Genomic DNA, 12499 nt, shown 5'->3' on the forward strand with positions numbered 1-12499 from the left:
ACAATATACAATAAAACTAATCAACATTAACACACAATAAGTAAAATAAATAAATTAATTTTTCAATGCTAGTAACACCTTGTAAATAAATTAAGGAAAACAATCAAAATATATAAATCTTTAAATATCAAGATTTTACAGATCTAAGATAAAAGCTGATTTCGTAACTTATAAGCCTGAAATATATAATTGCCTAAATTTTTTAAATTTCGAAATGACCTTGGATTTAATAACATATTCATTTTACTTAAGGACGGGAATGACCAGAAATATCGGGGAAAGTATAGACGGCGAAGAGAAGAATACATTGGACAACAGAGAAGAAAGTGGTATTGATCTTCAATATATATTGATTTACAACATAAACAAAATCGTTTTACTCATGGAGTTTTATTATACCGACCGATTTCGACTTGGAGTTTGAGATTACCAACTCTAAACTTACAAATTAAAAACTTAAATTTGTCGTCTAAACTGGAATCAAGATATTCTTCAAAGTTAAAGGAGGTTTTAAAATTTTTATAAAATCTAAGTTTACTTGAAGCTTCGAGGTTAGACGACCAGGTCTGGTAATACTGATCTACAATACGTGTTTTGATTTCTGTAGAATTAAAAAGTTGGGGCTGTGAAAATATATAAGTAAAACATAATTCGTCAAACAATTTTCTAATGAAAGAAACCCAGTTTAGTTTACCTTTAGCATCCCCAGAAATTATTGGATTTTCAGAACATACAATTTTAAATCAGTATTTAACAGGGTTGAGCTTAAGTTTTACAGATAATGGCAATAGTCCTAATTCACCGAGTGCAGCGGATAGTGGTGTAGCCTTTCCAAGATGAAGGGTCGATCTTATAAAATCGTTCTGAACAACATCAACAGCTTTACTTGAAATAAAACCCCACACTTCGGATACATAACAGAGAATAGGTTCAACCATCGATTTAAACAACATACTTATATTTGATATATTTAAATGGAGAGGTTTTATTTTGAAAAGTAAGGAGCCTAGAGCCTTTCTAACTTGAGATGCCAAACGTTTTTGGGAACGATAGAACCGGCCATTTTGACACATAAGTAAACCAAGATACACACATTCATTAACTATTTCAATAGGAGCTGAATTTATGTTAAATAAGTAGTTATTAGTACGCTTGCCACGATGAAAAATTACTATCTTGGATTTGAGAACATTAATTGAGAGATGCCAGATACGACAATATTCACTAAATTTGTCCAATAGTAGTTGTAGTAGTAAAGGACTCGTTGCAAACAAGACTGTATCATCAGCAAATAACAACAAATAAACCAAGGCATTACCTATTTGAACAAAATCAGGGTTGTCGGCAGTAAGAAAATCTCGAAGATCGTTAATAAATATCAAAAATAATAGAGGCGAAAGTGGTTCTCCCTGTTTAACATCTAACCTGCTGCTAAATAATCTGACAAAGAACCTTTAAATTTAATAATAGAATTAACACGTTCATACATCGACTTTATGATTTTAAGCAGCTTACTACTAACACCTATTGAATTTAACTTAAATAATAACAGTTGTCTATCTACAGAATCAAAAGCTTTCCTCAACGAATGCACAGACTAATTTTTGTTTGTTGTTCAGGCATATAGATATGATACTATCTAATAAGAAAATGGCATCAACAGTACTTCTTGAAGCCCTAAATCCAAATTGACAATTGTCAAGTAACTCGTTTGATTCACACCACCAAGTTAGTCTTGAATTTAAAATAGTCGGAAACAATTTTGCAAAGACATTCATAACCGATATACCCCTGTAATTATCCACATATCTCGTAGGGTAAGAATATGACTCGTCCCACTTACATGTAGTAATATTTTTACCCTGGTTGATATTATTCAATCTGTTTGTTACAACATCTAGATGGCCAAAATTAATTGTGAATAACAAAGCACAATGATCAGAACATTCGTTAACGTCTTCTACTTTAAAATGTGTAATTTTTTGATTGCCTTAGAGTCAGATAAAACATAGTCAAATAGGCTCGTGCCTCTAGATGAACAAAATGTAAATTTGCCTACCCCTTTATCATCGCCAACCCTACCGTTCACAATGACACATTCTATGGACTTACATAAATCTAAAAGCTTCTTACCAAAATTATTGATAACGGAATCTTGTGAAACTCTATTAAAGTTGACCGATGAATATGAAGAAAAGTCATAATCACTAAAAATATAGTTCGCTAAATTGTCGTCTTTAATTTGATCCGAATCCGATCTAGTTCTACTATTGAAGTCACCACATACAATTATATTACCGAGCTTTTGGTAGGTTAAACATATTTGCTCCTATTTACAAACAAATCAAAATCACAAAAACCGTGGAATGAGCTAGGTTTTGGTGGAATGTAGGTAAATATAATAAATAAGTTATTGTCAGAGTCATTTTCAGAAGAACCCCACGATTCTTCATGTATAACTGCAATATTTTCTGCAACAGAACTACTGATGAAAACTGCCAGTCCGCCACATATGGCATTTCTCTTAAAAGTTTGATACTTTTCACCCCGATTAATAAAAATTCCTGGTAGGAAACCTTTTAAAGACAACCGGTCTTCGTTTTTCACCCATGTTTCGGATAAGAGGAGAACACCATATTTGCTGATATAGTTGACGAAAGAATTGTCATTTATCAGAGACTTGAGACCATAAACATTCCAAACGGAAAACGACAACTTGCGGGTTGCCCTGGGAATGTGCTAATCATGTTCAACAGAAGTTTGGTCGGCTGGTTGGTTTGTGCTAGATAGGCTAGATAGTAAATTCGTATTCATATTATATAATAATACAATAAATACTTGCATATTAAGTAATTGTAAAATTGGAATTTCCAAACTATTGTTGGCTGATCACATACGTTTTATTGTAACACCTTATATAATAATATTCTTTTTATTTAATGCTAACAGATCGAATCGCGTAACAGTAAAAGAAAATCTGTAACATGGAATTTACCACTTACTTCACCTGAAACGTCATTATTTTGTTTGTCCTGTCCTATAGACTAATAAATTCGTTTATAAAAATGATGTATATGCCTACAACGATATTACCCTGGTAATTAAACTTTTGGTTTTTATTTCTATGTCACTCATATATTGTCCAAAATATCAGGGTTTTTTTTTACCTTCAACTCACATTCGAAGCCTTAATTTGAAATTCCCTTCTACCTATAACTTTTGTTTTTATCACTCAATATACAAAATATACGCTGTGAATACCCAGTAAAGATGTCATAATATGACAAGATCCGATTGAAATTAGAACCAGGATTGTTTCCGGTAGAGATATTTCCGTCAAATCTGTATAAAAAATTTAATAAAAAAAACATTGAGGAATAGGCTATTCTGTTCGACATTGTAAATTTGTTAGCATATAATTATTAACTCAATAAATTCAATATACAAATGGACAGTGGGAAAACAGTGAAACAGGTTAGAAACAGATAATTAGTCCTCCACTTGTAAGTCAATTAACATCAAAGGCGGTACAGTTACTATCAATATCAATATTAAAAATTATTTACTTAACATCTATTTACCCATCATTATCATAATATTATCTTATTATTCTCTTATTACAAAATTTTTAACCGTTATAAACAACATAATATACAGACGAATTATTGGCGCCATTATAAACTTTACCAATTTCATTGACTATTGATTAATGTTTTTAACAGTTTTCAAAATTCCCGCCAAAGATCGTTCAAAAACGATTTCTGCCAAACTGTCAATATGCATGTCAGATAAATAGATGAACTAAAATCTCACATAATTCACTTCAACATAAGCTAATACATCAACATGGATACAACAAGGTCACTTGCTATTTATTTTCAAATGGCGACTGGAAACGGACATATAGGAAAAGAAAAATGTACTAGCAAGGCTATGGAACGTCGTAATGCAAGAGAACGAAATCGGATAAGTCACATGAAAACACAATTTAAAAAGTTACAGACTAAACTACCAGAAGATTGGCAAACTAACAAAATGAGTAAACTTGATGTTTTGAAAAAGACTATTCGATATATTCGTCAACTTGAAGATGTGTTATCTGGAAAGCAGCAATTTGATGTCGATTTTTGGGCTATGTGTAACCCAGTGATTCAAAATAAGAACGATTTCAGTGGCAGTTCGCAGACAATAAGAACAGTTAAATATCAGTCAGCACAACTTAACAAAGCAAATTGCAATCGTCCTAAACGTGAAGATAAATCGTCAGATTCGGGTCAAGATGAAACAGAATATATCATGCATTCATCGGACAATGTAAAAAATTGTGTATATTCAGAAAACAGTCAGTATATGTCTTGTGGATCTCTAACAACTTCTCAATGGACTGAAAAAAATACTAAACAAAACGACATACAACATGATTTGGATAACATCTGGATAAGTTGAAATCAAAGAATAATTCAGAGCTGCTAAAAGATCACGGACAGGGAAGAATGAAATCATCGCAAACTCTATTATTATATTATAAAATGCTGTTTGTCATAAAAAGTTGTTTGTTAATACTATAATTAATAATATAGTTCATTTTGTCCATATTTACTGAGTGTTACGTGTGCCAGATTTGGCTATTGAAAACGGACGTAGTCATGAAGTTTCCAATGTGGAAATTTGGCATTGAGCTTTCTTTTTCAAAAGTCTTGGGATATGAATTTTTATGTTTTTTTCTTACCTAACACTCGCATTCGGGACCTGAATTTGAGTTTCTTTCTTACTTTTAACCTACATTCGAGACCTGAATTTGAATGTTTCTTCTGCCTATTACTTATATTCGGGACCCGAATTTGAGTTTCTTCCTTACCTAGGCTACAACTTACATTCGGGACCTGAATTTGGGATACTTCTCTTTTTATGCCTTCTGGAATTGAGTTTCATCCCTGCTTCTACGAATGATCATATGATTGAATTCATACTACTTAGGACACCAGAATGAAGCTCTACAAGTATTTGAAGAAAACTTTGGACGAGTTGTATTTTGCCACCAAGTTCACCAACAAAAATTTGTCTCCGAAGATGACATGTCTCCGAGTCGACCGAGCACCCAAGACTATCTATGATAAATGTTTGATATAAAAGCATGGGACACAACTTAACTGGTTTAATCCGTAATAGAACGCCTTTCTATATAAATGTGTAGAGAAAGGGGAGTGACTAAGAGTTCCACAGATTATTACTGCAGGTCCACCCCCAAGCACGTGCCACAACAAACAAAACAAACTTCTTATCATATCATCATTGTGTAAATAATAAAAAAATTAAACGTGAATTTACAATTTGTTTAAACTGTCAAAAAACTGGATTTTTTTTTTTTACAGTATTAAAAGTCTCTGTGTAGGCCTACTGAAACATAGCAAAACGTTTAGGCCTAATATCTTCCATATTGTCCAAATGAACGAGACACAATTTTATTTTTATCATCCGATAATAGGAGACATATTGTCGGCAGAGCCTACCTTGAGAGTAGACTACTATACTTCTATATTTATGTGCATTTTCACTTGAGAGGTTAAACAGTCTGACTAATATCAGTTATAGGTTTAAGAACAATCAATTTTCGAATATACATTACTCCCACTTGTAATTGATCAAATGTATTAAGGGGCAAAACCTACACTATATTAAGGTTTGGAACTTATCTCATAAAGAAGACAAGAATAATCCACAAGTTTTCAAAATCAATGAGGCTCTGAGTGTTCTACATTATGGAGGTCAATTTGCGCCATTAATCCATTCTCTACCGATTTGTCTAATTTACTGATTCAAAGACAAATATAAAATATCTTATTACCTATTACTTATAATTCAAACAACATGATGATTGAAATGCTAAAATAAAATGTTTATATTCACATGTAACTTAACTAAAGTCATTTCAAATAGTTTATTTAGCATCTTCCAAAAATCTTTAATGGTAAACCACCGTCCTTTTTGATAAATATCAGAAGTATATTTTAAACTGTAAAGTGTCATTTCTAAATTGGAAAATGTTTGTAGTAAAATGATAAGTGCAACTTCTTTAGTGTATTATGTCTTCTGTTTTATCTCAAATGAATTATCTTTTATGCAAATTACCAAGGTCGCGACCCTATTGAATATTCAGCATTGCTACGTCATTCTTGGTGACCTTTACTTTTTAAATGTCCAAGCACACTGCGATAACCTATGTTGGCGTGATTCTTTGTAATAATACAATCTCGTTTATTGAGATTCTTTGATTGTCAACAAATATTTAGTATGAGTTATTCCCCTTGTTCTTGAAAAATGCGTTCAATTTTTAGCTCGTAAACGCTCTAAAAGGTTGAATTATTGACAGATTTTTACGAAACTTGGTGTGAGTGTTAGTAATCACCCAAGGATGAACCCATTTGAGAATTAGAAAAATTGAAAAATATTTCGTATGAATTATTGACCTTGCTCTTAAAATGCTCGTAAACACTCTAGATAATGCAATTCGTGGCGGATTTTGATGAAACTTTTGTGAGTGTTTGCTATCACCAAAGGATGAACCCTATTGAAAATCAAAAAAATCGAAATATGAGTTACCGTACTGCTCTCGTTCTTGAAAACGCGTTCAATATTTAACTCGTAAACGCTCTAATAGGTTGAATTATTGACAGATTTTGACAAAACTTGGTGTGAGTGTTTGTAATCACCAAAGGATGAACCCTATAGAAAATCAGAAAAATTGAAATTTTTTTAGTATGGGTGTTTGACTTAAAATTATGTTTGATAAACATGTTTTGCGTCATTTACAGCTGAATTATTGTCGCAAGTCCACTTTCTTCAGAGATCCTTATAGCCACACCATCATTTATGAGGATATAACTACGTGGAACTGTAGAGTTTGGCCTTTTTATAACTTATCCTTGTTACAACTAGCCCCGATCTCCCCTATACGTTGTTCGTATGCGACAATTGTAGGTGAAGGTGAAGTTTAAGTCGCACCCTAATACAGTTATCTCCCTTGCATCAATAAATTTCATTTAAATGAAATGAAATGAATGGAGTTTTACGTCCTACTTTTCTGCATTTAAATTTCATTTAAGTTTACTACGATACTACGAATCCGTAAGGATAATTAGTACGGTATGAAATAGTTCCTTAGTAAGTTATTATTAGGTGTAAAAAAAATAAACCACCTAGTGGTTGTGTCCTACCACATTCAATGTTTACAAATACACGACAGAATCACAGACTAGACTACATTACTGTCTGACTACACTACATTACTGTCTAACTACACTACAATGATTTCTGAATTGAATTTTGCCAATAATTTTCATATGAACTGAAATATCAATTACAAAATACTGAGAGTTTTTGATTCTCTTTGGGTGGCTGAAAATGTCAACCACTGGAATAGTAATTATTCGTAAACATGATTTTACAGAGCCTGAGGGAATTTTCAGTCATGAGATCTTGGTTCGATCAAGTTCGAATTTGACGATTTTTCAATGAAAGTTTTGAATTATTGCCTTTGTATAAATATTCGTCCAAATTGTTTGTGAGCTCAATAGAGACTACAGTTTTCATTCGATTTGAATGAAATTTGGTGTGATGAGTTATATTCATGAGATCTTCGATGTTCAAAAGTTTTTTTGAATTATTGCCCTTGACTTAATAACAACACGTCAAAATTTGTTTTCATTTGATTTTAACAAAATTTGGTGTGATGATTTGTCTTCATTAGATCTTGGTCAAGTTCGAATTTGAAGAATTTTTGATGAATGATTTTTTAGTTATTGCCCTTGACTAAGGAAAAATATTTTAAACTTTGTTTGTGAACACAATAGATACTACAGTTTCCAATTGATTTTAATTAATCTTGGTGATCAGATATATTGATTAGATGTTGGACTGAATCAAATTTATTCGATTCAATTTTTTTGTTTTTGCCGTATTGCCTTCATCGGATTATGTTAAAATTTAATGTGATCATTTAAATTGATTAGAATTTAGTGAAGTTCTTATACAATGATTTTTCATTTGGGTCATTGCTATTGATTTAAAAAAAGAATTGGAATAAATATAATAAATAACTACAATGTATTATGAAGATCTTAAAAATAATAAAATTCATATAAGTCACTAAAGACTGTTCTTATTGGCGTATGTTACCTAGCTATCTTTAATGTTGTTTGAATCATATTGTATCTATAACTTATAAGGTAAGGCAAAGGGCTAAATAGTTGTAGAAATAGAGTCTTACTGACTTTCGTTGGTAGCCAACATCTAATATTTCCAAGTCTGATTAGGCCTATTGGCAGTCTGATTATTTAAATAGGTTTAAAGAGGTTAATTCCACATTTTTCATTTGTATCAGGGACACTGATAGCAACGGTTTGCACCAATGCGATTTTCAATCAGACGCCTGTGGTTCCTGCATTAAATGTGTGATGCCTAATTGCAAATAATTCTTTATCACGACCCCAGGCCCGTAACCAGACCAATGTGCCAAAGGGGGAGGCCACATTTGCATGGGGGGCAATAGCTGATTGAGACTGATTTCAGCTTCAATTTAGAATCTGTTTGAATTTTGGGGGTGAGGGGACGCCTAGTTACGGGCTGCACAACACACGATTAGTGATGTCTCAATTATCTTTATTCTACAGGTAATTTATTGTGATACAGAGTTTACAAGTCTGGTGGTAATAAAATGGCCGGTGTTTTAGGAATGGCTTTTGTCCCTTACTACAATCATCTAATAGAATTATTGGAAACAAATGCCGAGTTGAAGAAAACAGCAAGGGGTAAGCTGTGATTTTGAATCGAAAACAAGGCTTATAACGTAAACAAACAAAGGTAACATTGTGTACTGCAGACTGCAGTGAAATTGCCACCTTGGCCCTCTTCTCCAACCCCACTAGCTCAAAACTAATAATATTTTACATCATTAAAATCAGAATTGATTACACTATGTAATGAATTTATCAGATGAAGTTTACCTTTACACATTTTTAGAAAGGGCAGTTTTAAGCCCATTTTCTTGCTGTTGAGCGAGTATTTAATGCCATTCATGGATGGCGTAATTTGAACCTCGCTTTCAGTTTCTCAAAAACGAGGTAGTAAAAAATTTATTATCATTTACACACTACTAGAAGCTTGTTTTTTTTTAAAATAGGAATTGCAACGCAGTTGTGTTGGGCTGGTGGTGGAACTGTTGTTGGGGGAATTGTGGCTGGACCGCCTGGAGCTATGGTAGGAGGAATTGTAGGTAAGAATTAAAGGGGATTATCTTAATAATTTAGATATTAAACTATTGCTGTGGATGTATGCTGTCATCTTTGAAGGTCCACTTAGCTATATGGTGTGTTTATTCTGATGACTGCTGGTGAACAAAATTTTGGGTAGAAGTCTAAAAACTTCCTTTGAAGGGTAAATAAACCAAGGTTCACATGCAATATAATGTACACACTATTTTAAGTCAAATAGTAGGCTGTTCATATGAATTGACCAAATAATTCCAACAGGACAAAACCCAAACAATGAACATGGGTACCAGGGTAACCAATGTATTCTATCCTTTATTAGAAAGATTCTATAGATATTTGAAAAGACTAGTATTTAGACCACACCTGATTTAATTTAATCTTTTCAGGATCTGTAGTAGGCTATTGTAGAGTTGACCCTTATCAATCATTAGTAAGGACACTGAAGAATCTTTCTAAAAGAGAGAGAGCTGAGTTGGTAGCTAAGGTACAAGAGTTGGTAGGAAGTACCAGTATTGAAGCATTGACCAGATTTATAGCATCACAAGCTCAACGAGAAGTACTTTTGAATCTCTTAAGAAAACTAGCTGAAGATTTTAAAGGTGGATGATCTGAAAGCTGGTTAGTAAGAGTTCCATTGTGTTATATAATCAAAATCATATCCCTAATAATAAAGTTTTGTATATAAAAGATAAAAACCAGGTATTTAGATTTGTGTTCTAGAATTGGGACCTTAAGAGATACAATTGTTGGTCTGTGTTTGTATTAGTTGATCAATGATCTGCTATATTTTAAGTTGAATATCATGTGATTTGCCTACAATCAACTATAAATTGTTAGTTTGTACTTGTGTAATTGAATTTTCACTGCTCAATAGAGAAAGATAATCATCAATTCTTAGAGGATCTTAAACGAGTGCTTATGTCCTGAAATTTATGACATATTTAATCTGGCAACAAATTTCATAAATGTGTAAAAAAAATAAGATCTATGTCAACACTTCATTTAAACTTAGCACACTGGGCTTTGGTTTATTGTCCCATCTGATCGACTACATGCTTTTTCCATGTCAGCCTCTCTTACCTGCATCACTGATAAGAGGGAAATGGGATTGAAATTCCAATGGTATCATCTTGACCTATGTCGGGATTGAACCCTGTACCTTCAGGCTAGCGAGCAAGCATCTCCCCAAATTTGTTTAATGAACCTTTGATTGAATTGATTACCTCTAAAGGGACATTTTCCTATTTTTGTAGGTGGAAAAAAAATTTTGCTTAAATTTTGTGTCCCTCATCGAATCTGAAAGTTTTAATTAAAAAAATCAAGCCGTAACTGTTCAAAAAGTTATTGTTAGTTTACGTAACCTTTAAAAGTTTGTTATGCTTTTTGGAAGCTGTAAGAAAACTAATGTACAGATTTAAGTAAAATAAACGCCTGAATAACATGTCTCCTACGTATTCTAATGGTTGCAACTCGTAATATCTAGCAATTATACAGCCAAACACCAAACCTATTAACAATTAGTACTGTCCGTTTTTTATTAACCCTTTTAAAACAAATTCAGTTTAATCATGTAGATATAAATAGCATACTTTAGAAATATTTCCATGTATGATTTACATTTTTGATAATGAAAATGTTTTCCAAAGCGGAATGCCCCACTAAGTAATAAAAGATATATTTTGTTCCATTGGAAGACTTTAATTAGATAAATTTCATGTGTTATGCTTTACGGCAGGTGAGTTGGTCTTTTTCACCAGATCACGTCCATTAAAATTACCAGGAAATATTAACAGCTGATCACATGTAGCCTAGGAGGAATTCTTCCTTCAATAGGTGATAGGTACAAAATGGCAGAGGCAGAAATTATCTAACATTGTTCATAATTACGATTCGTATTTATAGTCTATAATGATGTGAAAAGCCCTAGGACAAATTTTATAGCCATTTTCATATTGTCGCCTTTGGGTGAAAAAAATAACTTTGTGAAGTTTGTGCTTTACTGTAAATAAAATTTCCATTTTATAAAACTGTTAAGATGTTTAAGTAGAGTTGTATGTATGTTCACTCAAAGGACTGAACAAAATTTGTTTTTCTTCTTTAATGTAGTTTATTTATGTAGGATTATTTTGACTGTTGCATATTTTATTAAGTTCATGATTTTGTTTATTTTTCATAGTACAATAAACCATTACTGTTACTTCATCTTTATGGTTATTGTATTATTATTATTGTTATTATTATTATTATAGATTGTAAAGAAGTGTTTTCTAAAAAAAAATTATGTGTAAATTGGAATGGTGCAAATCAATGCTATCAATGTTCCTGATGCATATAAAAGATAGCTTGCATGGCATTTTTGATTTTGAATAAAAAATATTTGGCAGTGCAGTTACAATCACCGGCATGAAATGTTAAAAAAAAAAATTGAATGTGTTTCCAAGAACGTTGGCAAAAAATCATATTGAATATTTTTCAATATCTTTTATTTTCGACAGGGTTCATCTTTTGGCGAACACTCACACCAAGTCTCATCAAGGTCCATCAAGCATTGTGCCTTGTAGAGTTTTTTTTCTAGCTAAGTAAAAATTGAACACATTTTCAAGAAAAAGGCCAATAACTTTTTCGATTTTTCTGATTTTCATTAGGGTTCAACCTTGGGTGATTACAAACACTCACACCAGATTTTGTGAAAATCTGTCAAGAATTGTGCCTTCTAGAGTGGACGGACGGACATAGTGATGCCAATATACACACCCCTGTTCTTGTGGGCATTTCAAAATGCAGAAAATCTCTACAATCTGTTTAAAGGGATAGGTGTGCCATTTTGGTGGGTTGATTAGTCTTTAATGTTTTGTAAATAGTTTTCAGATGTACTAAAGTAAATATATGTCAAACTTTGAAATTCTTTTCCTATTTCTATGGATGTCTTTTCTGTATATGACAGTGTCTCAAGAAAAGACGACTCGTCTTTTAAACTTTCAAACGTGGATAATTCTGGACACACATGAATTTGAAGGCTCAAATTTCGTCAGCGAGCTGTGAACACTACCACTAATTGGCTTAGCTAAAAAAAATCCTGTTTCTGAGACTACAGTATTATTGGTAAAAAAATGACGCATCTATCCCTTTAATATTTTATAAAATATATATGGTAATGAGAATGAGCTTACATGATGCTTTGGAGGAATTTCAGATGTGGAAAAGTAGAATAGATTTAACTAGTACTATTA

General features: G+C 32.3%; 2 protein-coding genes across 2 annotated transcripts; both read left to right on the forward strand.

The window, feature by feature from the left end:
• Nucleotides 1-3846: 3846 nt before the first annotated feature.
• LOTGIDRAFT_155745 (hypothetical protein) lies at nt 3847-6995 on the forward strand (the record flags this gene model as incomplete). The annotated part of the gene is made up of 2 exons (XM_009068274.1): nt 3847-4314; nt 6813-6995. The coding sequence occupies 2 exons, from the start codon at nt 3847-3849 to the stop codon at nt 6993-6995; spliced, it is 651 nt and encodes a 216-aa protein (XP_009066522.1).
• Nucleotides 6996-8713: 1718 nt separating this feature from the next.
• LOTGIDRAFT_155746 (hypothetical protein) lies at nt 8714-9876 on the forward strand (the record flags this gene model as incomplete). The annotated part of the gene is made up of 3 exons (XM_009068275.1): nt 8714-8807; nt 9179-9271; nt 9656-9876. 3 exons carry the CDS (start codon nt 8714-8716, stop codon nt 9874-9876), a joined length of 408 nt encoding a protein of 135 aa, XP_009066523.1.
• Nucleotides 9877-12499: the final 2623 nt, after the last annotated feature.

Source organism: Lottia gigantea (genome assembly GCF_000327385.1).
Source record: "Lottia gigantea unplaced genomic scaffold LOTGIsca_9, whole genome shotgun sequence".
NCBI lineage: Eukaryota > Metazoa > Mollusca > Gastropoda > Lottiidae > Lottia > Lottia gigantea.